The sequence below is a fragment of the Girardinichthys multiradiatus genome, chromosome 14, assembly GCF_021462225.1.
Source record: "Girardinichthys multiradiatus isolate DD_20200921_A chromosome 14, DD_fGirMul_XY1, whole genome shotgun sequence".
Lineage (NCBI taxonomy): Eukaryota > Metazoa > Chordata > Actinopteri > Cyprinodontiformes > Goodeidae > Girardinichthys > Girardinichthys multiradiatus.
Genome location: NC_061807.1, coordinates 32,563,701 through 32,590,224, shown reverse-complemented (window position 1 = coordinate 32,590,224; position 26,524 = coordinate 32,563,701). Strand labels below are relative to the sequence as shown.

At 38.7% G+C, this 26,524-nt stretch overlaps 1 protein-coding gene across 1 annotated transcript in view; it reads right to left on the bottom strand.

Moving 5' to 3' along the window:
- LOC124880330 (hemicentin-2-like) overlaps nt 1–21,194 on the bottom strand; it is a 32,180-nt gene extending 10,986 nt beyond the window's left edge. The window contains exons 1-9 of the mRNA XM_047385374.1: nt 21,015–21,194; nt 13,226–13,315; nt 12,405–12,437; nt 10,748–11,020; nt 7,382–7,654; nt 6,267–6,527; nt 5,652–5,924; nt 4,934–5,188; nt 3,399–3,707 (exon numbers count right to left, since the gene is read on the bottom strand). Coding sequence (XP_047241330.1) covers nt 3,399–3,707; nt 4,934–5,188; nt 5,652–5,924; nt 6,267–6,527; nt 7,382–7,654; nt 10,748–11,020; nt 12,405–12,437; nt 13,226–13,268 — 1,720 coding nt within the window. The 5' untranslated portion in view covers nt 13,269–13,315; nt 21,015–21,194. The remainder of the gene's footprint in view (nt 1–3,398; nt 3,708–4,933; nt 5,189–5,651; nt 5,925–6,266; nt 6,528–7,381; nt 7,655–10,747; nt 11,021–12,404; nt 12,438–13,225; nt 13,316–21,014) is intronic.
- Nucleotides 21,195–26,524: the final 5,330 nt, after the last annotated feature.

The window sequence follows — 26,524 nt, the reverse complement described above, 5'->3', positions numbered from 1 at the left end:
TTTGATTGTTAGGATCAATTGGAATGTATGAACCTGACCTGAAATCTGTATGATTCGATTCAATTGACTTTGTAAAGTGCCTTGAGACGACGTGTTGTAAATTGGCGCTATATAAATAAAATTTAATTAAATTGATTTGAGTATCAGAGTGCTGTGCTGTCTCCTTACACACAGACATTTTTTTAAATCGCATTGTTTCAGAAGGTGAAAATGCACAACCCTACTTTACAGGTACTTCTCAAAATATTAGCATATTGTGCTAAAGTTCATTATTTTCCATAATGTCATGATGAAAATTTAACATTCATATATTTTAGATTCATTGCACACTAACTGAAATATTTCAGGTCTTTTATTGTCTTAATACGGATGATTTTGGCATACAGCTCATGAAAACCCAAAATTCCTATCTCACAAAATTAGCATATCATTAAAAGGGTCTCTAAACGAGCTATGAACCTAATCATCTGAATCAACGAGTTAACTCTAAACACCTGCAAAAGATTCCTGAGGCCTTTAAAACTCCCAGCTTGGTTCATCACTCAAAACCACAATCATGGGTAAGACTGCCGACCTGACTGCTGTCCAGAAGGCCACTATTGACACCCTCAAGCAAGAGGGTAAGACACAGAAAGAAATTTCTGAACGAATAGGCTGTTCCCAGAGTGCTGTATCAAGGCACCTCAGTGGGAAGTCTGTGGGAAGGAAAAAGTGTGGCAGAGAACGCTGCACAACGAGAAGAGGAGACCGGACCCTGAGGAAGATTGTGGAGAAGAGCCGATTCCAGACCTTGGGGGACCTGCGGAAGCAGTGGACTGAGTCTGGAGTAGAAACATCCAGAGCCACCGTGCACAGGCGTGTGCAGGAAATGGGCTACAGGTGCCGCATTCCCCAGGTCCAGCCACTTTTGAACCAGAAACTGCGGCAGAAGCGCCTGACCTGGGCTACAGAGAAGCAGCACTGGACTGTTGCTCAGTGGTCCAAAGTACTTTTTTCGGATGAAAGCAAATTCTGCATGTCATTCGGAAATCAAGGTGCCAGAGTCTGGAGGAAGACTGGGGAGAAGGAAATGCCAAAATGCCAGAAGTCCAGTGTCAAGTACCCACAGTCAGTGATGGTCTGGGGTGCCGTGTCAGCTGCTGGTGTTGGTCCACTGTGTTTTATCAAGGGCAGGGTCAATGCAGCTAGCTATCAGGAGATTTTGGAGCACTTCATGCTTCTATCTGCTGAAAAGCTTTATGGAGAGGAAGATTTCATTTTTCAGCACGACCTGGCACCTGCTCACAGTGCCAAAACCACTGGTAAATGGTTTACTGACCATGGTATCACTGTGCTCAATTGGCCTGCCAACTCTCCTGACCTGAACCCCATAGAGAATCTGTGGGATATTGTGAAGAGAACGTTTAGAGACTCAAGACCCAACACTCTGGATGAGCTAAAGGCCGCTATCGAAGCATCCTGGGCCTCCATAAGACCTCAGCAGTGCCACAGGCTGATTGCCTCCATGCCACGCCGCATTGAAGCTGTCATTTCTGCAAAAGGATTCCCGACCAAGTATTGAGTGCATAACTGTACATGATTATTTGAAGGTTGATGTTTTTTGTATTAAAAACACTTTTCTTTTATTGGTCGGATGAAATATGCTAATTTTGTGAGATAGGAATTTTGGGTTTTCATGAGCTGTATGCCAAAATCATCCGTATTAAGACAATAAAAGACCTGAAATATTTCAGTTAGTGTGCAATGAATCTAAAATATATGAATGTTAAATTTTCATCATGACATTATGGAAAATAATGAACTTTATCACAATATGCTAATATTTTGAGAAGGACCTGTATATAGAAATTGCCGACATCGATGGGCAGCACAGTGAGATGCAGAGAGGGTTTGTGATTTTTTTTAGAATCCACAAATAAAACTATTTTGCTTGATTGTTTTGAAAATATGCCAAAATTCTGTCCTGCTGAGTTTTGTCGTAACATTGAAGAATAGTGTGATTATAAACAACTCTTATCAGTCTCTGTCACACCTCCTGATGCTGAAGCTGCGCCTCTCTGCTTCCATAGTTGGTTTCAGTTTTAAATCCATGTTGCACAAACATGCTGCAAGCATACTTACAATAGTAAACGATCTGTCTTGTTATCCTCTGAAAGCACATCACCCAGGAAGGGACCAAGGAGCGGGTTGACCTGACAGGGAAAACTGTGCTCATAACTGCCCCGGCTAACGGCTATAGTTATCCCGTAAAGTTGCTTACAATAGCTCTATTCAGTCTTATAATAAACACTGAATAACAACAATCATCCTCAACCAATTCATGTCAGATTTGTGGCTTCAGGAGACCACATTCTGCTCGTTTACATCAGCCGATGTCAGAAAAAATCAAAATAATACTGAAGTCTCAAAAGGATTACCTGACCTACTAACCAAAATTACTTTAAATGACACATGTCAATATGGGTTGCCTGGGTGGTTAGCTGCTCAGTCAGCTCAATCTTCCTGTTATTGTAACAAATACATTCACTGCTGCACCTGATTATGTGCCCAGAGAACTGCATTAACGTCGTCTCTTAATGGCTCCTGGTGTCTCAGAAAGAATCCTTGTGGATTCTTTGCTGTAGTTCTTCTTATCTCTTTAGCAGAAAGCAAGCTGTGTTTACAGCTAGGCGGTATTCCTCTCACCATGCCGCCCCCCATTAGTGACATTAGGCAAGTGCTTGGCTACTTCTAATTCCACGACTTTTCCTTAAAACCAGCACTCGAGGTGACTGTGGCTCAGTAGGAAGAGTAGTCGTCTTGCAATCAGAAGGTTGTGGGTTCAATTCCAGCTTCATCCTGCCATATGTCAATGTGCATCCGGGCAAGGAATATAGTTCTGTTCTTAAGATAATCTCAAGTTGCCTACCTATCGGTGTGTGATTGGGTGAATGTGGATCTAGTGTAAAGTGCTTTGAGTGGTCTGTATGACTGGAAAAGTGTTATATAGGTTCAGTGTGTTTATATAGTGTCAAAATCATATTCTTTGGATAAAAATATACACAACTTTATAAAGTGGTCAGATAAGTCATTTTAGGCTTATGATTGAGAATTTATTCGTCAGTATTTCGTAGCCTAACTCACATTTTATTATTGTTTAGAGTTGTCTCAGCTTTATAGCCATTTCTTAATATTTTTTTACTCAGTAAACTGTGTGTTGCGGTGTGTTTATCATCATTAATTTAAGAGGAAGGATACAACATATTTTCCAGTTAATGGGGGAATATAGATCTGTTCTTAAGATAAAAATATGGGTTGTAAACACAATGGACAGCATTATAACATTTTCATTTATTATTTTAAATAAAAATCCAAAATGAATGCCCCACTATCCCAGAAAAAAAAGAAAACAAACTGACCTTGAGACCAGACAAACTTTGCTTCACTGTATTCAGTGTAAAACGCTGGTTCTCCTCTTCCTGCTCTGCAAACATATCCAGCTGTGTGAGTCGGTCCATGAACAATGTAGGAGTTCTGTTCGGTCCCATTGGAGCTACCAGACAGCAGCTCAAAGCTGTAGGAGCTGCTGGATATTTTAGGAACCATTTTATACCAGAAGAACCTCCATCCTGCAGACGGATGCTCCAACCCTCCACAGCTCAGAGTCACTGAGGCTCCAGGACTCAGCCATGATGGAGACACAGAGAGGACAGGCTGAGGTTTATCTGCTGGAGAGAGAACGATGGTCTGAGTAAAAAAACTAGTTGGGACTACCTTATCCCCTAACACAAAATACTACTTTCTTCAAGTACATTTTACATCAAAAATTTAAATAAGTATTTTCATGAATATTAAAAACATAACTTTATATTTTAAACTTGAACATAATATTTAGACTGTCAGTATGAATTCATCTTTCATGTTGTTTTATTATTTTATTAACTTTTATTTTATCCCAGAGGTTTTTTTTTCTTTTCTTGTCCTAATTTGATTAACACACAGACCATTACCCTCATGTTCAGGACAGGTGAGAAACATGTTGGCTGATCTATCCTAAGAAACAGTTTTCAGTCCGTTTTGGGTCTGACCAATCTTAAAGTATTTTATCAAAACATTGTACAAGACAGTTTTATCAGTACTTGTTTAACTTTTAATATTCATTGATCTTCATTATTTAATTCTAAATAATCAATGTGTCTTCTCTAATTAACATTCTTTACATCAAACAGAAAATCTTTATTATTACCTATGTTCTGTTTTCTTGTACATCATTTTGTTACTGATGTTTTAGTTTCTGTAGATTAAAACAGGATCGAGATATTAAACCACAAATAGGAATCTGAAGGGAATAAAAGTTTTTCTAGAAACACAACAGCAGCGTTACTAATAACAGATCAGTTATCAAAACGTATTTTGAACATTCAGAAATGTCATTGAAAGTCTTACAGTAGGATTCAGCGCGTGATACCCATGAGAAAGTGTTTTTTTTATAGTAATGAGTTTAGAGGCAGATTCTGCTGTTGGAGTAACATTTGATTAAAACTGTGATGAACGACATGTGTCATAATGTTTTCCTGTATGAGGAGAAACTACTCATGTGGAGCTGCTTGTGGTAAAAACAACTAAATATTCAGCTATGGTTTAATTAAAATTAAGTTTCCCAATAATCAGTCATTTGTCTTTCTTCAACATGGAGTTAAAGCAGTTGAGATAAATGTTAGATTTTCACAGAGTTCATGTAAATCTACAGCACAGTCTGTTGTTTCCTGCATATTTATCTGTGACTGGTTGTAATCTGCAGTAAAAGTTAATTCTCAGTTTTTGATATCAGGTTAAATAGCAATTATATTTAGAACTATAAAGGAAAATGTCATAAAAATTGTCTTTGTTATAGTGAAACTGGTGAAAACCCAGTAAACATTATTTATGCCTGGGTAAAAGACAAGAAACTCACTGGATACAGTTAACCTGAGGACTCCCCACTCTGTTGAAGTAAATATGTCTCCTCTTCCTCTGCAGCGATAGACTCTACTGTCAGCTGTTGTGATCTTGTTTTCATTGGATGTTAGAAGGTTTCTGTTGGTTGGTCTCCATTCATACGTCCACTGAACTCCTCCACCTCCCTGGATCTCACATCTCAGAGTGACTCTCTCTCCTCTGAATATCTGAGACCAGCTGGGTTGTTGGATCACACTGGGTTTAATAGGAACTGTTAACATAAATAACATCCAAATAAGTTTCTAATAGCTTTCATTATGACTGATAAAACTAGGGAAAATGATCACTGGCAGAGGAAGATAGGAGAAAACATAACAGTAATAAATATTTCACTAAAGCTTCTGCTTCTTAAATAACTGACATGTTGGTATAATGTTGTATTACAAGTATTATTTGTTCACGCATGACAAGACAAATCAAAACATTCTATCAAACAGACAAATGTTGCTGCTGTAAACCCCTTCTAATATTAACATAAAATGTGGAAACGACATGAAAAAATATTCTGCTTTAAGGCATCATCATAAAATGATGTTACAGATCTATAATCACTGTTAAACTGATGATCTTTGTTCTCATAGGGGCCATAATATGTATTTTTACACCACTGATAAATGGAAGAAATAATTAAAGAGAGTCTGTTGGTTTATTCCACGATAAAGATCTAAACTCACCAGTTTTCTGAATGGAGACTTTATTGCTGGTTTCAGTGTAGAAAACTGGATCTCCTCTTCCTCCTCTGCAGCTGTAAACACCTCCCTCTGAGATGAAGAGGACTCCACCTGGTTCATTGGTTCTTATTGGCTGAGCTGTAGAAGACTCTGACTCCTGTCTGAACCAATCAAACTTCCAGTCAGTAGATCTGTCCACAGAGCAGCTCAGAGCTACACTGCCCCCTGCTGGTATGGTTGTTCTCTCTGCTGTCAGTGAGGCTGTGGCTCCATCAGCTGGTGGGAACAAACAGAAAACAAGACAATCATTGAAATGTTTTGTTTCAGAAAAATATTTGTTGAAATGAGTCAAACTTTAACCTCTGAACGAGTCATTTAGCTTCTGTCACAAAACTGAAAATATTGTAAAAACATACAGTTTCAAAAACAGATTCTTTCTGATTTATCATTAATTAACATGATGAAAAATGTAGATATGAGAAGAATTATTGAAATCTTTGGCACCTAACAGTATATTTACACTCCTGTAAAGTCTTGTGTTGTTTTATTTAGGATGGTGTGAATGAAAACAATAAAAACTAAATATTTTCAGTCTGAATAGAAGACAATCTGACTCACATCTCACTATCAAGATGAAGACATCACTCCAGTATGTTTTCAGATAATTTCCTCTAGGGATACACCAGTAGTTTCCACTATCAGACTCAGAGACTCTGATGATCCTGAATTCACTGGATGTTGGAGGGTTTCTGTGGGTTGAGCTCCATTCATACATCCACTGAGCTCCTCCACCTCCCTGGATCTCACATCTCAGAGTGATGTTTTCTCCTCTGTATACAACAGGCCCGTTGGGTTGCAGGGTCACAGTCGGCTTGAACACTAGAATGAATAATATTCAGTCAGATGACTGACAGGAACTTATATTAAACAAAAACGGGAATAATTTTAGTTGTTGTGGATTACAGTTAACAGTTTCTCATAAGGATGTGATATGTTAATAAAACCTATTATTTGATTTGTTTTTGATAAAGTAAAATAATAAACATGTATTAAAATACAACAGCAGAAATATGTTACAAAGCTAGAAAACATAAGAAACCAGACAAACAGGCAGTCACATTTAGTACTAAGATTATTAACTATTTTCTAACAGCAAGTCAGCAAATAAACTAACAGCATAATTTAACCACTTCAATATCTGACTGTAAACTGTATGAAGGTTTGAGGTATCATGACCCACAGATTACTTGGACCAGTTATTATGTCTGTCAGGATCTCAGTGCTGTCTAACTTAACATCTGTAAATGTTTGTTTTTCAAAATAAGTTGGAAATGTTGGAATTTAAGTGAAAAACAAAGAGGACTGACACAGGAGCAAGTAGCGTTTTTCTTCCTCCCCAAAATAATTTTTATCAATAAAAAAGATATTCACTACAAACAAACTCCTCATTTAAAATCAGACAAACAGCATCAACTCTGAACTAAAAACAAATCAAAAACATTTTAGTCAATCAGGGAACTGGAAGGTCTAAACCTGAATCTGTCCACAAGACAACTAGAAACAAATATGGTTTAAGGCATAATTAAATGGAGCTACAGCTTATAGTCATGGTTTCACTGATGTTCTTGGTTCTCAGTGGGACTAAAATATTTATTTATGTCACCACTGATAAACAGATTAAGCATTTAAAGATCAGCTGATTTTCCTATTCTAGAATAAAGATCTGAACTCACCAGTCTTATAAACGATGAAGTTCTTGCTGGTTTCGGTGGAGAAAACTGGATCTCCTCTTCCTCCTCTGCAGCTGTAAACACCTCCCTCTGAGATGAAGAGGACTCCACCTGGTTCATTGGTTCTTATTAGCTGAGCTGTAGAAGACTCTGACTCCTGTCTGAACCAATCAAACTTCCAGCCAGTAGATCTGTCCACAGAGCAGCTCAGAGCTACACTGCCCCCTGCTGGTATGGTTGTTCTCTCTGCTGTCAGTGAGGCTCTAGGTTTATCTGCTGTTGAGTTTAAAACAAAAAAAAAGTGAAACAACTAAATCAATAAAATTTGAATTGGTTCAGGTTGTCTTTCTTTTAAAACTTTATCCGTTTTAATGAGTTCTGTGTCATCCAGTAAAAAGTTAAATCTGCTGCTAATGCAGAGGTGTTACTGGGGAAGATTTATCTGCTGTGGGCCAGTAAAATGGGCATATCTCTGTTTACATGTGCGTAAAATCATAATCCTGTGATATATTTATTTTTTTTACTCTGAAAGAATTTCATGACCTCAGCTGAAATCAATAAACTGTCTTCTTCCTGCATGTGTGGGTTGAACCCTGAGGAGGCCTGAAGTGGACAGAAATTGTGTTTAGGGGGAACCATGAGGCATCGCATAGAATGGGCGGCAATAAAAATAATTTCAGCAACTCTAACAATCTGTAGCTGCCCACTTAAAAAAAAAATTACGTTTCTTTCTGAGTTAGAAATACAATACTGTACAAAGATTATACCCTTTACAGTCAGACACATGAAAATAAATGAAACAAACCAATAGCAAAGGACCTGAGTGAGGGATCATCCTTCAGTTGATCATTTACTGTATTCCAGGGTTTGGTTTAGACTTTGGGAATCACTTTGTTGGATTAAGAATCATAATTTTCTCTGTCTCTGTCATTTTGGGTATTGTTTATAGATTTAAATATCTGTAAATGAAAATGAAATCCTGAATTAAGATCTAAATTTCCATCACAACTTCATATGTTGGAGGAGAAGAAACAATTTCCTGCTCACTGCTACATCTACAAAGTCAGGTATAAAGGAAGGGCTTTATCCAGCTTTTCTGGTTATTAAGTGGTTCTAAGATATTTCTTTTATAATTATTTATCCAGAAACCTGCTGCTCCTTGCAGGGTTGCAACCATGCATGCAAGCAATCACACATAGAAGTCTAGTTACCAAGTAATCCAACAGTCATGTTACTGGACTGTTGGATGAAGCCAAAGAACCCAGAGATCCACATGCATGTACAGGGACAAGCACCATAGACCTTCTTGATGCAAGGCACCAGTGCTGCAAGCTGCACTAATCTGCAGCTTGTTTCGTTCTTATAAAGAAAATGAATGAACTACAATAAACTGTGGAAACATCTTGTGTTAAAGAAAATTGTTACAAACGAGCACAAACAAATATAAATAGCTAAGATATCAAACTTATAATATAAATATTACTGCAGAAACTTCATTTTTAAATAATTTCTTTTTTCCTGATCTTCTACCCAGGCATGGCTTTCTGTGTGGCAACATCTCCGTTATACAGGGGGGAGAATAAGTATTTGATACACCGCCAATTTTGCAGATATTTCCACTTGCAAAGCGTGTAGAAATCTTTTTAATTTTTAGCATAGATACTCTTCAACTGAGTGACAGAATCTAAAACAAAAATTCAGAACATAAATTGTGTGATTTTTAAGTAATTAATTAGCATTTTATTGCATGACATGTATTTGATACATCAGAAAAACAAAACGTAATATTTGGTACAGAAACCTTTGTTTGCAGTTACAGATATCAGACGTTTCCTGTAGTTCTTCATGAGGTTTGCAGACACTGCAGCAGGGGTTTTGGACCAATCCTCCACACAGATCTCCAGATCTTTCAAGTTTCAGGGCTGTTGCTGGGCAACACGGACTTTCAGCTCCCTCCAAAGATTCTGGATTGGTTTCAGGTCTGGAGACTGGCTAGGCCACTTCAGGACCTTGAGCTGATTCTTACGGAGCCACTCCTTAGTGGCCCTGGCTGCGTGCTTCGGGTCGTTGTCATGCTGGAAGACCCAGCCACGACCCATCTTCAGTGACCTTACTGAAGGAAAAGGAGGTTGTTGGCTAAGATCTCCTGATAAATGGTCTCATCCATCCTCCCCTCAATACGGTGCAGTCATCCTGTCTCCTTTGCAGAAAAGCATCCTCAAAGAATGATGTTTCCACCTCCAAGCTTCACAGTAGGGATGGTGTTCTTGGGGTAGTTCTCATCCTCCTTCTTCCTCCAAACACAGCAAGTGGAGTTTAGACCTAAAAGATCTATTTTTGTCTGATCAAACCACATGACCTTCTCTCATTCCTCCTCTGGTTCGCCCAGATAGTCATTGGTAAACTTCAGACGGGCCTGGACATGGCTGGCTTGAGCAGGGGGACCTTGATGCGCAGCAGGATATTAATCCATGGCGGCGTAGCGTGTTAATAATGGTCTTCTTTGAGACTGTGGTCCCAGCTCTCTTCAGATCATTGACTAGGTCCGGCCATGTAGTCCTGGGCTGATCCCTCACCTTCCTCATGATCATTGATGCCCCATGAGCTTAGATCTCGTGGAGGCCCAGACCAAGGGAGATTGACCATCATCTTGAACTTCTTCCATTTTCTTATAATTGCTCCAACAGTTGTTGTCTTCTCACCAGGCTGCTTGGTTATTTTCCTGTTGCCCATCCCAGCCTTGTGCAGGTCTACTATTTTATCCCTGATGTCCTTCCACAGCTCTCTAGTCTTGGTCATTGTGGAGAGGTTGGAGTTTGTTTGGTGTGGACAAGTGTCTTTTATACAGATAACGAGTTCAAACAGGTGCAGTTAATACAGGTAATGAGTGGAGAACAGGAGGGCTTCTTGAAGAAGAACTAACAGGCCTGTGAGAGCCGAGATTCTTACTGGTTGTTAGGTGATCAAATACTTATGTCATTCAATAAAATGCAAATTAATTACTTAAAAATCACACAAAGGATTTTCTTGATTTTTGTTTTAGATTCTGTCACTCACAGTTGAAGAGGACCCATTAAAAAAAATTGAAGACTTCTACATGCTTTCCAAGTTGGAAAACCTATAAAATCAGCAGTGTCTCAAATACTTCTTCTCCAAACTGTATTATTAAACATTAGATTGCCTGAGGAAAAAACTATTATTCACTAAAAAGACATTTTTTACAGACTTTCTGAGTCTAACAGAATATTTATTGTTCTTTGTGTGGTGTTTCCTCAGTCTGTGGTCATAGATACAAAAAAGTTCTCCTGTTGCTTTTAGATGTTTTATAAGAAAACCTGAGCTTCATAGTCTGAGAACAGTCTGACTCACTTATTACTGTCAGTCTGTAGGCATCACTCCATTCTGTTAGCTGATGGTCTCCTGCTGCCCTACATCTGTATTTTCCACGGTCAGATCCAGAGACATTGTAGATGTAGTATTCACTGGATGATGAAGAGTTCCAGTTGGCTGATTTCATGTCCTCTGTCCATTCATATGTCCACTGAGTTCCTCCACCTTCTTGGACCAGACAGCTGAGACTGATTTTCTCTCCCTTGTACACAACAGGCCCGTAGGGTTGAAAGGTCACAGTCGGTTTAGAAACTGTTGGAAATTTTTAATCAGCAGTCTGTTAGAAGATTTATTTTACACAAAAATAATTGATTTGATTGCATTGATAAAACTAATGTTGCCATGGGATACGCAGGTAAAATATTGTTTCCTTCCAATGAAACCAGAAAGACTAAACTGTCAGAGTAAAGAGACCTCAAGAGAGGACAATAAATACTGAAAAATAAGCTTCATCAAAATGAATTATTGTAACAAACTTTTGTTTTCACTGAACAGCAACATAAGCCCAAGAAAAATGAATTTCAATCACCAACAAAAAGAGACTCCAAGAAGAGAAGAAAAACTATTTAAAAATTTCAAATAAATAAGTTTCATCAAACAAATTAGTAACTAAACTTTTCCAACTAATTACCAGTAAAAACCAATCACACTGCAATGTAAACCAGTTCACTCTCTGAGCTTTTCAACTGGATTAACAACTTTTACTGTATGATTTCTGTAAATCTGTAAATGCCTCTAAATCCTAAGTATGTAAATGTCTTTCTAACCAGCTGACTGAATAAATTGTGTTTTAAACCATCCTTTAACTTTAAATAGAATTAGAATAAAAACTAATAGCTTCACAGTGGTATTTTCCATGTCTTTCTCTAAATAATTCATCTCTAATCAAGATTCTCAAATTTTATTTAAAAGTCAGGTAATAACTCAAGCAAATACATTGACTCGTCATGCTTTAAATATTTACAGAAACAGTTAAAAGTTTCTAGTTGAACAACCTCTCAATAGGCCACATGCAATATTTTATTTTAAAAATATAACTATTTAAAGAATAAACATTTTTTGAACCTAAATGATTTTTGTACATGATATATTGAAAGTGAGCTCAGCTCTGCTTTAACAGAGTTTCTCACCCTGACATTATTATACGTGGTTCTATTCAGTAGTAAATGAAAGCTGTGCACAAAGAAACTGTGGTCATTAAGCAGAAGTAAGTTGTGTTCTCCTTCAAAGATCTTGGTTACTGATGTGTGTGTGCAGAAGGGGTTCAGTCTATTGCATATCTGTCTCTTGTTGCCAGATATTGATAAAACCTGCAGAATCTACAAAGTCTGAACTCCCAAGGCTGCACCCAATTTCTGTGGCAGCTAGCTGAAACCTGGCTCCCACAAAGGAAGTCAGACAAACGCAAGCTTTCAGTAGAGACGAGCAACAGAATTAAACTTAATATATTCTGTCATATGTAACCTTTCTCCCAGACCACAGTACTGGTAAATATAACAAACAAATCTGCAGAGATGTTAGCAATGATTGTGATCAGTTTTTGACCTGTGTGACCAAATAGATAATAGATTATAAATATGCAAGCAAGATCAGTTGAGAAACCCAAAAAAAACAAAGGATAAAATTTGTCTCTTACCTTCAGCATAGCTACAGCGGAGGATGCAGAACACTGAAAAAAATATTGAAAGTTAATTACAACAAACCAATGTGTTTAAAAAAGGTCAAATGAAAAAACTGCCTACAAACAATAAAGTGTGTTGAATAATTAAATAAGTCACATTAAAAAAATTAAATACTGAAGCCAGGTTCCCACTGACCGATCAGTGGCTCCACCGGGCCCTCTGACCACCATCAACAGGCAAGTGGGGTGAAGTGTCTTGTGCAAGGACACAACAACTGAGACCGACAGAGCGAACCAGGTTCGAACCATCGGTTACAGGACAAACTCCTACCATCTGAACCACAGCCGCCCCAATCTATGGTTGTTCTGTGGGCCAGACTCACCAGGAGAAGATTTTATTTTCCCACGACCAAAACAAATATTAAGCAGGGTCAGAAATTTAAAGAGGAAAGCGTGCAGAGACTGCTAATGTGACCAATGTCTCCATCATGAGTCCATCCACACCTTCCTCAGCCTCCTCTTCGTCTTTTAAAAGTCCAACTCTAATAATAACAAGATTGAAACCAGCAACCAGCTTTCCATTCATTGTTCGACTGTTGTCCATAATAGATCTTTTTGAAGTGATTTTGTTGCTGCAATGAATCATATAGGCTATCAACTGTGAAATGACACCAGTAATAAGATTTGGTCATGTGTTTTTTTCCTATGAAATGTCACAATTTGTGCTAGGATTACTTCATGTTTTCAGGGAAGACATTGAAAACTAACAAAGGTCATAATCTGCTCCATGTAAGATTTTCTCTCATATAAAATCAGAAAGCCAGAATTTTACTTACAGAAGAAGACCAGCCTGCAGAGCAAAGTGTGTCCCATCCTCATCTCCAGACGTGTTCACGGCTAATCAGAAAGGCAGCAATTTGCTGTAGCTACAACGATAAAAAAGGAGAAGTTACATTACACAGCATATAAAACCTTACTATTTCAGACTTCTTCTTCAGAGTGTATTCTGTCTGTTCTGCCAGTTGTTCCTTCCTTCTTTCAAACAACTACTTTTAATTGCAGTTTTCCTTTTTAGTGAACATTTGGTGCTGTGAGCACATATAAGGATGTGTGTTGTATACTCCTGTGCTGCTCTGCAAACAATGTATCAGAGCAATCAGTTATACCTCCATCCTTTCAAGCAAAAGATGATAGATAGATAGATAGATAGATAGATAGATAGATAGATAGATAGATAGATAGATAGATAGATAGATAGATAGATAGATAGATAGATAGATAGATAGATAGATAGATAGATAGATAGATAGATAGATAGATAGATAGATAGATAGATAGATAGATAGATAGATAGATAGATAGATAGATAGATAGATAGATAGATAGATAGATAGATAGATAGATAGATAGATAGATAGATAGATAGATAGATAGATAGATAGATAGATAGATAGATAGATAGATAGATAGATAGATAGATAGATAGATAGATAGATAGATAGATAGATAGATAGATAGATAGATAGATAGATAGATAGATAGATAGATAGATAGATAGATAGATAGATAGATAGATAGATAGATAGATAGATAGATAGATAGATAGATAGATAGATAGATAGATAGATAGATAGATAGATAGATAGATAGATAGATAGATAGATAGATAGATAGATAGATAGATAGATAGATAGATAGATAGATAGATAGATAGATAGATAGATAGATAGATAGATAGATAGATAGATAGATAGATAGATAGATAGATAGATAGATAGATAGATAGATAGATAGATAGATAGATAGATAGATAGATAGATAGATAGATAGATAGATAGATAGATAGATAGATAGATAGATAGATAGATAGATAGATAGATAGATAGATAGATAGATAGATAGATAGATAGATAGATAGATAGATAGATAGATAGATAGATAGATAGATAGATAGATAGATAGATAGATAGATAGATAGATAGATAGATAGATAGATAGATAGATAGATAGATAGATAGATAGATAGATAGATACCCCTCATACCCCCAATCACCACAGCACACCGACCATGGACAGCCCCCCAACATCCCCCACCCAGAACCCTCAATGTCTACAAGCGACTTAACATTTAGAGGTGATCATAGGCACCAGAGGTGAGCATCAATACAATAAAATAAAATTGGGGTCAAGGCTGCCATGGGACTCTGGTGATGGAAAACCCTCACCACACCCCAATGACGCACCCGTGGCCAAAAGCCCTATATGAGTGGCAGTGTCATGGAGAGGGCAGAGGGACGTGTCCGGGGATGAGGAGGGAATGACTGGAGGGAAAAATGCTCTCCCAGGGTGCCAATAGGCACCACCATTTACCAAGATCCATGAAGGGACATGCACCAGCACAGACCAGCCAGCCCAGCACAACACCTACAAGAATACGGCGAACAAAAGAGGGCGCACAACCAACATGCCCAAGTACCCCGGACCCACGGTGCAGAACCAACAGAGTACGCATTCTTCTTAACTCCCACCCCCCAGCCTGGTAAAGGACCTCAGCCAGAACCAAGCCAGCAAAACAACAAAACACGCCCCACCACCACACCGTGGCCTCACCCAACCCAAAACAGCAGGCCGACACAAATGCAAACCCAGCCAGCACAACTTAGGTGCATGCACCTCTCCATAGTCAAACAAAAATCCCAGCGCCAGCCAGGCAGCCGAGTAGACTCTGCAGCATGCCACCCCGCAAGCCCAGCAAACAGTAGAGCATCACAGAAAGGCCACAGCCTGCACTGCGAAAAGGCCGCCTGCTGTCCCAGATGTGGAACCGCCAACATCCAGGCCAGCCAGGCAGCAACGACAGAGCAAAGCCAAGCAACAGCTCCCCTCAAGTAAAGGCCACATCAATACCACACATCCTTCCATAAATCTGTATGGGCCTGGCTAAAATCACCAGCACCAAGCACACATCACCCACCATGAACCACCAATGAGAAAAGCAAACCCTACAACAGTACAAGGCTGAGAACCCCGATGCCACCACAAAGCCCAGTGACGCCCGCCCTGCTGCATCCACATGCAATGACCAGAGCAGCACCACACGCCAGCGGAGGACAGAATTGTTAGGATTTGCGAAATAGGACCCTAGAATGCAGACGAGCAGGCAGCGTGATGGTAAGTGAAAAGATATTTAATAACAAAAAACTCACTCACAGGAGGTGACGGCAAAAACAGACATGGGCAGGTTGGCAAGACAGGCTTGGCATGATGAACAGGTGACATGAACTGAACAACAAGACATGATCTGAGAAATGTTTCTGCGATGAATGACAGAACAGGTGTGTATTTATGGAGTGTGAACCAGGTGAAGAAAGACATATTAACTAGGTGCAGGTGAACCGAATAAAGTTGATTAACAGAGAACACACCGTGACAGGAGCAAAACATGGCTTGAACAGAACGCAAATCCAAGAAAACAAACTAATAGAACTATAACTAGAAAAACATGTAACAAAAACATAAACAGGAAAATAATAAACAGAAGCATGATTCAAAACTTGAGGTGTGAAGAACATATAAAGAAAAAACCCAAAACCAAAAACCAAACAACCCCAAATCATAACAAGAATACAACAAAAAGTACCTAAAACAAAAGCTGAGCACAAGGTCGGCACCACGCACATGCGCCCCCACTAGCCTACCAAAAAATAACCCCCCTCCATGAAAGTGCACCCACACAAAAAGAAGTCCACAGCATCAACATCCGAGATCACAGGCCCCACATCCATACACCAGCCAGAAGTACCCCGCAAGAAAACCTACACTGAAGCACACAAAAGGCAAAAACTCCACAGAGATAAAAACCCACAAGAAGCCGAGACCACTCCACCCCAAAAACAACTCAGGTCAACCTGCTCGCCCAGACCACACAGACCCCTCTGACCAGAAACGGAATCGAGAATCGTCAGGAACCGGAACAGAAACAAGGAACTGGAATTCGCACCGGAACCACTTAAACCCAAACGATGCCCAGACCCACTTGTTGCCACCACCCCAGCAGAAGAGCTACACCTACCCTAATATTCGGACAACTTTCAGTACACGTAAGACATTAGACACCCAGGCTGACCCCAGCCTCCCCCCTAGGCCCACCAATGCATTGTAGTCCCCCGGGCCCGAAACCTCAGCAACATACCCAAGTCCCCCATGCACAGCAAGGACCCCAGCCCAGGGGCTACACACCCCCGGGAACTTACTACTTTCATTATAAATATTATAGTGGAGTGAAGCTTTTCTAAAAAATTTCACCGGAAAGCTAAATACCCCTAGCATTTTCTACTGTGGTACAATACTGTATTTTAGAAAGTATAACTTAATTTAAAAATTTATCTATGTTAGAATTAAAAGGATCAATATTATTTAAATTCAAAAATTGAGATAAACAACAATTGGGTGCAGAAATGAAAATATATTATGCATTTTCTCTTACTGACACTGTCAAAATTATAGCACATTAAAAGCCCAAATACATAAATACACCTCAACTAGAGTTTGTGTAAATGTCTCTTGCCAAGTTGCAGAGAAACCACACACTTTCTGTGGTCATCAACAAGTCTGTCATAATTCTGGATTGACATTTGACCACAGTTTATGCTGCCAAAACCCAACATTAAACATAATCTACAAATTTTGGTTTTAGGTCAGGGCTCTGGGGAGGTCATTTAGAATGTTTAAGGTGAGATTTCTAAAAGCATTTTTGACGTGTGATTGGTATTATCCATTTTGAATAATTCACTAATTAATTTCCCTTTGTTTTCATCACAACTTGCTCCTAAAACTGCAGCAAAAATAAACCTACTCAGATAGAATAAATAAAGTCTTCAATCAAAGCCTTTAAGACCCTGGAGAAGAGTTAATGTCCCAACTTACTTTCCTATTTATGCATGAAGATGCATTTTAGTAAGAACTGAAACCTTCACCACATGCACAGTGTAGCTAAACTTTTAGGAAGTTGATAAGAGTAGATATGAGTTGTCAAACATGGTGAAATATTCAAAGAGACCTTTGTTCAGTTCAACACTTCTTGAAAGATATATTTCTTTAAATGCACCAAGTGTGGCATAACATATCTTTCAATGCTACTTTTTTTATATCTTCAACTTAAATGACTACTTTTGCCATGTTTGCTGCTGGTAAAGTGATAAATCCATAACTAGAAAAGCGGCACATATTTAGCTTCAAGTGTTTCATTTCCTCAGTTTCATGCTGAAAGAAAGCGGAAAAGCTGAGTGATCAAAAATAAACACTGTCATTTATGGTAAAGAGATACTTATTTCTTTAATAATAAGTGATGTGGCTTTACGAGAACCAAGGATGGTAATTAGAACTTACATTTGTGAAACTCCAAACTTTATTTAAATAGTAAATATTAAACAGCTTTCCAAGTACTTTGCAAAAAAGTATAAAATACATAAATAAAGCCAAGCAAATCTGAGAGAATTATTACTATGCACAAAAGGTAGAATTGGTAGATTCATAAAGCAGAAGAACGATGACTTTCACATAACACTTCAAACTGGGCCTGAGTTCAATCCTCTTTGCATCATTTCTAAAAGACCAAGACAGAATAGAGAGTTGAAGTCAACCCACCAGTGTTATAAGCCATCAAGCAAAGTAGTAATGACTACTAAGTTAACTTTGTAGCTTAATGGTGTGATGAATGGATTGCATGGAAAGATGGCTGGAATTTTCAAAGAAATAAGTTAAAAGTAACTATTTGGATAGATTATTCAGGGGGCAACTAAACTGATTTTATCTGCCTTTATTGTTTTAAAAGAAAGGTTTCAGACTGGCAACCTGATCAGGATGCACCTGCCTCTCCTTCAATGACCGCCGGAGATATGATGCAAGGGATAAGCAGCTACAATGACGGATGGATGGATGGATGGATGGATGGATGGATGGACGGATGGATGGATAGATGGATGGATGGATGGATGGATGGATGGACGGATGGACGGACGGATGGATGGATGGATGGATGGATGGATGGACGGATGGATGGATAGATGGATGGATGGATGGATGGATGGATGGACGGATGGACGGACGGATGGACTTATTTTATGAAAACTCACATCTGCTCGTTATGTGGTCAACTTAGTTGGTGATCTTTTCAACTAAAGGCAGCTTAAAGAAGGAAACATCTTTGCCGCTTTATGAATAAACTATGCTTAAGAGGACGCTTCAAAGATCATATCTGCTAGGAGACTTGGGACCACTCCAATTTGTCATTGTTATCTCTACTACTAGAGTGGTAAAAAAAAATCTTCAAAATATAAAAATGATCACCCATCCCTAGAAACTAAAATCAGTATCTCTTTCTAAAAAATCATTCCCCCTTCAGGAACCTTCTCCAGGTACCAGGTTGACTTTCATGAGCTGTTATTCAACCTCTTGTAACCTGTGACCTCAGTAGTACAGGGTACCAGAAAACATTTGTACATGTGAAGGAAGAGCAGAAAGTACAAGCCGTATGCAATGTTTATGTGATTAAGGAGTAGCAGAGATACACTAACATGTTGTTAAAACAGGTTTGGTACATTATCATGCTTCACTCTTTAGTCAAAATAACTTACACAAGCTCATCAGATACAAATAAAACATTTAACCCATTATTGTTTGGTACTGTCTCCTGAAGTCTGCAAAAGAAAAATTGTGTATCACTGCAAAACCACAAACACAAAGTTGACCTGCTGACACCAGGCAAATGTTTGGCCAGAAATAATCCTTCTTTTATTAAAATGTAACCCGGGTGTAAATTTTAACTTCCATTTCCTCATTCTCCGATTTTTCACTCTTTATGCCCTTTATCTCTCAAATCTCGCGATACGTTTAATAAAATGTCAGCAATGCTCGCGAGATTACTACACTGCCAATCGCTGTTGAGTATCGGGGTCACATGTACCACCGCAGCCTATCTGCTAGGTATATTAGCTGGAGCGGGGAAGTATGAAAGATTAGGACGCGTTGGGAGGAGCAGAGCCGTAGGAGCCAACTACTGTGAGCCGAGAGGAGAGGAGAGGAGAGGAGAGGAGAGGAGAGGAGAGGAGAGGAGAGGAGAGGAGAGGAGAGGAGAGGAGAGGAGAGGAGAGGAGAAAAACCCGGTTGTGTGAGATATAAACTGAGGAATTGGTGAGTGTTTCTGTGTGTGACTTAGCGTTAGCTCATTGATGTCACTGTTTGTTGATGTAGCTGCTAAACTACTGACTATACTAGATTGAATAACCCATTTGGTGGACAATAAAGTCCTTTAAATAGTTATTGAGCACTTGTTTAGTTGTTTTTTTACATTTCATGTCAACTAATTTATATGGTGCATATTTATTGGATTTGTCTTCATGAATGTAATTTATATTGAACTTTATATTTATTGAATATGCATATTGACTGAAAATGATTGAAATTATTTATAGTGCAAAGAGTGCCATTTATTGAATTTGTGTGTACACTGGAATATTTTGGTTTTCTATATATAATATATATATATATTGGAAAAATTGTCTTATTTTATTATTTAGGCCAGGTTTTGATGGCGAGCTGAAGATCCAGGCCTTGAGCCTAAGAACGATTGCACTTTTGGTGCATGAAGACTTCTGATTCTCCTGCCAGGCTGATAGGAGGCTCCTTGCAGCCAGCGAACAATTTGTCCCCACTCTGATATGACTTATGTAAGTCCATAACCTGCACAGCACCAAGACCTCTATAATCAACTTGTGTGGGACCTCTAACCAACCCCAGCTTGGGTTGGATGAACTGAAGAGTGTGGGTCTATCAATTAAGGAACTGTGGGATTGATTGATTAATTTTGTTTTTCTTTTGCGTATTTTATATGGCCATTTGGATGTTTCATTGATGTTGTAAATATGTAAATAATTTTTCTCACTTTAAATACAAGGCACTTGCAACTGCGAACTTCTAGTTTGTCTGCTCCTTCATGATTCGTATCTATCTTCTGAGGAAAAACTAGCCCATTGACCTTATTGGTCACCATCCATTTACATTGATTTAAAATACAGTATACTGTTATCTTTACAGATATGCTACAAAACCTTACCTCATTTGTGTTGGAGCATTCCTTGAAATTAACACTTGATTACTAATAGGAGCAATGTGGAGTTGACCAGTAGAGGCAGGCACCTCAACATAGAGAGTACACAGGGTAGTACACGTTTTCTAACAAGGAAGCCATTGGGTTACATGTGAGGGGTCCTACAAAGCAAGAATACACCTTGTAATAAACTGCCCAGTTACTACAATCCATTGTTTCATTATCCTTCTTTTTCAGGCAGTGTAGTATATTCCTGATACTCACATTATTTTATTTACCATGTCAATCAACACACATACTGCACTGTGCATTGATAATGGACTCTTTAATTTAATATTTTCATGCAGTTTATTTGTCATTTTGCCTACTCACCTATTTTTACTGGCCTTGTTTGTTTTTTGTCAACCTCACAATAAAAAAAAGAATATCGAGGCCTCAAATTATAAGGAATTTGATGACATGCTAAGACTTTAAGCAAGCATATAAAATAACGTGTTGGTTTGTTTCTTTGTACTCACACAATTGACCGTTGTAATGAGGAATCAAGATGGTGCAGTTAGACCCGAGGTATCAGAAGAATCAATCCCATAATGTTTAGAGACGGTTGCAAAAGGCTCAGCGATTAAGCTGAAGGAGAAACATGTGTTAAACCCGTAGGTCAAAGAGTGCTGCTTAGTCAAATCATGCATGAATTTAAACTCTGCATTGACAAAAGTTCCTCTTTTCACTTAACACTTCTGCAAACTGACCTACTTTAACTTTGCTCCATCCTGTCCCTTCCCTTCTGATTGGACAGAAAATATTGCAGCATGCATCCACTGCAGCTGGGTGTATAAATACAGGTCCTTCTCAAAATATTAGCATATTGTGATAAAGTTCATTATTTTCCATAATGTCATGATGAAAATTTAACATTCATATATTTTAGATTCATTGCACACTAACTGAAATATTTCAGGTCTTTTATTGTCTTAATACGGATGATTTTGGCATACAGCTCATGAAAACCCAAAATTCCTATCTCACAAAATTAGCATATTTCATCCGACCAATGAAAGAAAAGTGTTTTTAATACAAAAAACGTCAACCTTCAAATAATCATGTACAGTTATGCACTCAATACTTGGTCGGGAATCCTTTGGCAGAAATGACTGCTTCAATGCGGCGTGGCATGGAGGCAATCAGCCTGTGGCACTGCTGAGGTCTTATGGAGGCCCAGGATGCTTCGATAGCGGTCTTTAGCTCATCCAGAGTGCTGGGTCTTGAGTCTCTCAACGTTCTCTTCACAATATCCCACAGATTCTCTATGGGGTTCAGGTCAGGAGAGTTGGCAGGCCAATTGAGCACAGTGATACCATGGTCAGTAAACCATTTACCAGTGGTTTTGGCACTGTGAGCAGGTGCCAGATCGTGCTGAAAAATGAAATCTTCATCTCCATAAAGCTTTTCAGCAGATGGAAGCATGAAGTGCTCCAAAATCTCCTGATAGCTAGCTGCATTGACCCTGCCCTTGATAAAACACAGTGGACCAACACCAGCAGCTGACACGGCACCCCAGACCATCACTGACTGTGGGTACTTGACACTGGACCTCTGGCATTTTGGCATTTCCTTCTCCTCAGTCTTCCTCCAGACTCTGGCACCTTGATTTCCGAATGACATGCAGAATTTGCTTTCATCCGAAAAAAGTACTTTGGACCACTGAGCAACAGTCCAGTGCTGCTTCTCTGTAGCCCAGGTCAGGCGCTTCTGCCGCTGTTTCTGGTTCAAAAGTGGCTTGACCTGGGGAATGCGGCACCTGTAGCCCATTTCCTGCACACGCCTGTGCACGGTGGCTCTGGATGTTTCTACTCCAGACTCAGTCCACTGCTTCCGCAGGTCCCCCAAGGTCTGGAATCAGCCCTTCTCCACAATCTTCCTCAGGGTCCGGTCACCTCTTCTTGTTGTGCAGCGTTTTCTGCCACACTTTTTCCTTCCCACAGACTTCCCACTGAGGTGCCTTGATACAGCACTCTGGGAACAGCCTATTCATTCAGAAATTTCTTTCTGTGTCTTACCCTCTTGCTTGAGGGTGTCAATAGTGGCCTTCTGGACAGCAGTCAGGTCGGCAGTCTTACCCATGATTGGGGTTTTGAGTGATGAACCAGGCTGGGAGTTTTAAAGGCCTCAGGAATCTTTTGCAGGTGTTTAGAGTTAACTCGTTGATTCAGATGATTAGGTTCATAGCTCGTTTAGAGACCCTTTTAATGATATGCTAATTTTGTGAGATAGGAATTTTGGGTTTTCATGAGCTGTATGCCACAATCATCCGTATTAAGACAATAAAAGACCTGAAATATTTCAGTTAGTGTGCAATGAATCTAAAATATATGAATGTTAAATTTTCATCATGACATTATGGAAAATAATGAACTTTATCACAATATGCTAATATTTTGAGAAGGACCTGTACATGTTTTAAAACAAACTTTTTTTTTTTTTTTTTTACCAATCACTTAAAAATAACCTGAATAAATACAAACAACAAATTTCAAATGATCACTTAATATTTTTTTATCCAAACCACCCTGGCTGTATGTAAAAAAGTAAATGTTACCCTTGGTCAAATCGTGAACTAACAGGGATTAAATATGTTTGAATCTAAATATGTTTGAATTTAATGAATCTAAAATATATGAATGTTAAATTTTCATCATGACATTATGGAAAATAATGAACTTTATCACAATATGCTAATATTTTGAGAAGGATCTGTATAGAAATAATAACCAAAACACCACCTAGTGGTTAGCTGTTAGGAGACAGCTGTCCACCAATAACCTGTTTTAATTTCATTGAACACACAAACTTCTAACCAATATGATTGCTTTTAACAACCAATATGAATCATTTTATCATCACATGTTAGTTCAGTGGTTTTCAATCCTGGTCCTCAGGACTCTATGTCCTGCATGATTTTAGGCGTTTCCCTTCCTGAGGACCAGGATTGAAAACCACTGTGTTACATGTTGTATTTATTTGTGCCTTTGTAAGTTTTACTCCTTAGTACATTCAACATGTTGTCTACTTCTACAGATTGCGTCGTGTTTCTTTGACCTGATGGTGTTTTACAAATGTCCTCATCAGACCTTGATATACCGTCTTTGTGGGACTGGGACTTCAGTTTTTCTGGCCACTCTAGCAGGCTGTACACCAGGGGTATTCAACTAAAACTTGAAAAGGTCCAGTTAGAGAAAATTTGTTTAAGAAAGGGACCGGAAGATTATATAATTTAACTATTCAATATAATATATATTTAAGTATCCTTGTAGCTGTCTCATCATCTGTATATGATCAATACCTTACACTCAATGCACTTCAACTCATAGAATGTTTTCAGTATTTATTGTTATATTGTGACATATCATGGAACTGAACATATGTATAACTGCCCATATGTGCAATTTTCTTTCATTAGCTAAATAAATTTGAGCTACATTTGCAAATAAGACAATATTAATGACATGATAACTTCATTTTAAGTGTTAAATTCAGAATATGAAAAAAACTAAAACAAAGAGCTGGCATTTTCTCTTTTTGTGTTACATCAACAATCTCAACAGATTTACAGATAAGAAATTTCAACATCTTTAGAAGCTTATTTTCTTCATCTTTTGTGTTGAGTTTCCCACTTTTTTGATCAGTGAGAAAACTGAGCATGAGCTTCCCCTGCTAGAACTTTAAACCTAGGCTTGAATGGAGTCAAAGCCAATCTCATGCACATATGGAGGTGTTCATTAGTGAGTCTTGAACGGCATTTAGTTTTGATAATGTTCATTGCAGAAAAAGCTGCTTCACAGTTGTGTGCGGAGCCAAACATGGTCAGGATGTATATGGCTACTTTCTTTAGACCTGAGAAGGTTGTTTCAGGGACCATTTGAAGCCAGAAAGAGGGAGGGTCAGTTCTTTCAAACTGCTCTTTCAGGGCCACATCTGCTTGGAGATCAATCAACTGCATCTGGAGAGGCCCATGATCTACCCATTTAAGGATCTGTGCCACTTCCTCTGAGAACTTCTTGACATCTGCGATGAGAAATGGGTTCTGAATGAACAAGTTGAGCTGTGGTCCAAAGCTGTGGTCCAAAGCTGTCAAAACGGTTTCTGAAGTTTATAATCAGCTTATCAATAAAATCAACAAAGAAAGACACTTCTCGCTCCCCCTGAACCTGTTCTTGTAGTGCTGGGAAGTGGGCACACTCTCCCTGCAGGTCTTCCTGAAACACCTCAAGCTTAGGTGTGCCACCCTTCAGCGGGTGGAGTAAAAGAGGTGCAAAAGTAGAAAGACATAGACAGGAAGTGGTGCAACAGTCTTGTAGATTGGTGAATCGTCTTGTATTATTTATACGAGCGGTTATTTGTTCTAGCTGTGTGGCCAAGGTCTTGCTGAGGATTTTAAAACCTTCATTTATAAGTGATATTGGCCAGTAGCTATAGTAGGGGGAGAAAGTATTTTATACACTGCAGATTTTGCAGGTTTTCCCACTTGCAAACCATGTAGAAGTCTTCAATTTTTATCATAGGTACTCTTCAACTGTGAGTGACAGAATCTAAAACAAAAATCCAGAAAATCATATTGTGTGATTTTTAAGTAATTTATTTGCATTTTATTCATGATATTAGTATTTGATCACCTAACAATCAGTAAGAATCCCGGCTCTCACAGGCCTGTTGGTTCTTCTTTAAGAAGCCCTCCTGTTCTCCACTCATTACCTGTGTAAGTGCACCTGTTTGAACTCGTTATCTGTCTAAAAGACACCTGTCCACACACTTAATCGATCAAATTCCAACCTCTCCACAATGACCATAGTAAAAACATTTAAAAGAAAAAAAAAAAGAGAGAAGTAAAACATTAAGGGTAGTATATCCTTTAGTGCCTTCATTTAGGAGAGAAAGAAGGCTAAGCATGAACTCTGAGCCATTTTTAAAGTCTATATTATGGAAGAGATCATTTACAATTAGTCACAATAAAAGCTCAGCCAGTAGCTGTATCTAGGAGAGAGACCATGTTAAACACTGAAAGATAGAGGTGCTGGTCATAAAATTAGAATATCATGAAAAAATATATTTCAGTAATTCCATTCAAAAAGTGAAACTTGTATATTATATGCATTCTTTACACACAGACTGATATATTTCAAATGTTAATTCTTTAAATTTTGATGATTATAACTGACAACTAAAACCCCAAATTCAGTATCTCAAAAAATTAGAATATTACTTAAGACAAAACAAAAATAAGATTTTTAGAAATGTCAACTGAAAGTATGAACATGAAAAGTATGAGCATGTACAGCACTCAATACTTAGTTGGGGCTCCTTGCCTGGATTACTGCAGCAATGCAGCGTGGCATGGAGTCAATCAGTCTGTGGCACTGCTCAGGTGTTATGAGAGCCCAGGTTGCTCTGATAGTGGCCTTCAGCTCTTCCGAATTGTTGGATCTGGCGTATTGCATCTTCCTCTTCACAATGCCCATAGATTTTCTATGGGGTTAAGGTCAGGCGAGTTTGCTGGCCAATTAAGAACAGAGATACCATGGTCCTTTAACCTGGTTCTGGTAGCTTTGGCACTGTGTGCAGGTGCCAAGTCCTGTTGGAAAACGAAATCTGCATCTCCATAAAGTTAGTTGAAAGTAGGACGCATGAAGTGCTCTAAAACTTTACGCTGCGTTGACCTTGGACCTCAAAAACTCACAGTGGACCAACACCAGCAGATGACTTGGCACCCCAAACCATCACTGAATGTGGAAACTTTACACTGGACCTCGAGCAATGGGGATTCTGTGCCTCTCTTCTCTTCCTCCAGACTCTGGGACCTTGATTTCCAAAGGAAATGAAACATTTACTTTCATCAAAGGACATAAGTTTGGACCACTCAACAGCAGCCCAGTCTTTTTTGTCTTTGGCCCAGGCAAGACGCTTCTGACGCTGTCTCTTATTCAAGAGTGGCTTGACACAAGTAATGTGACACCTGAAACCCATGTCTTGCATA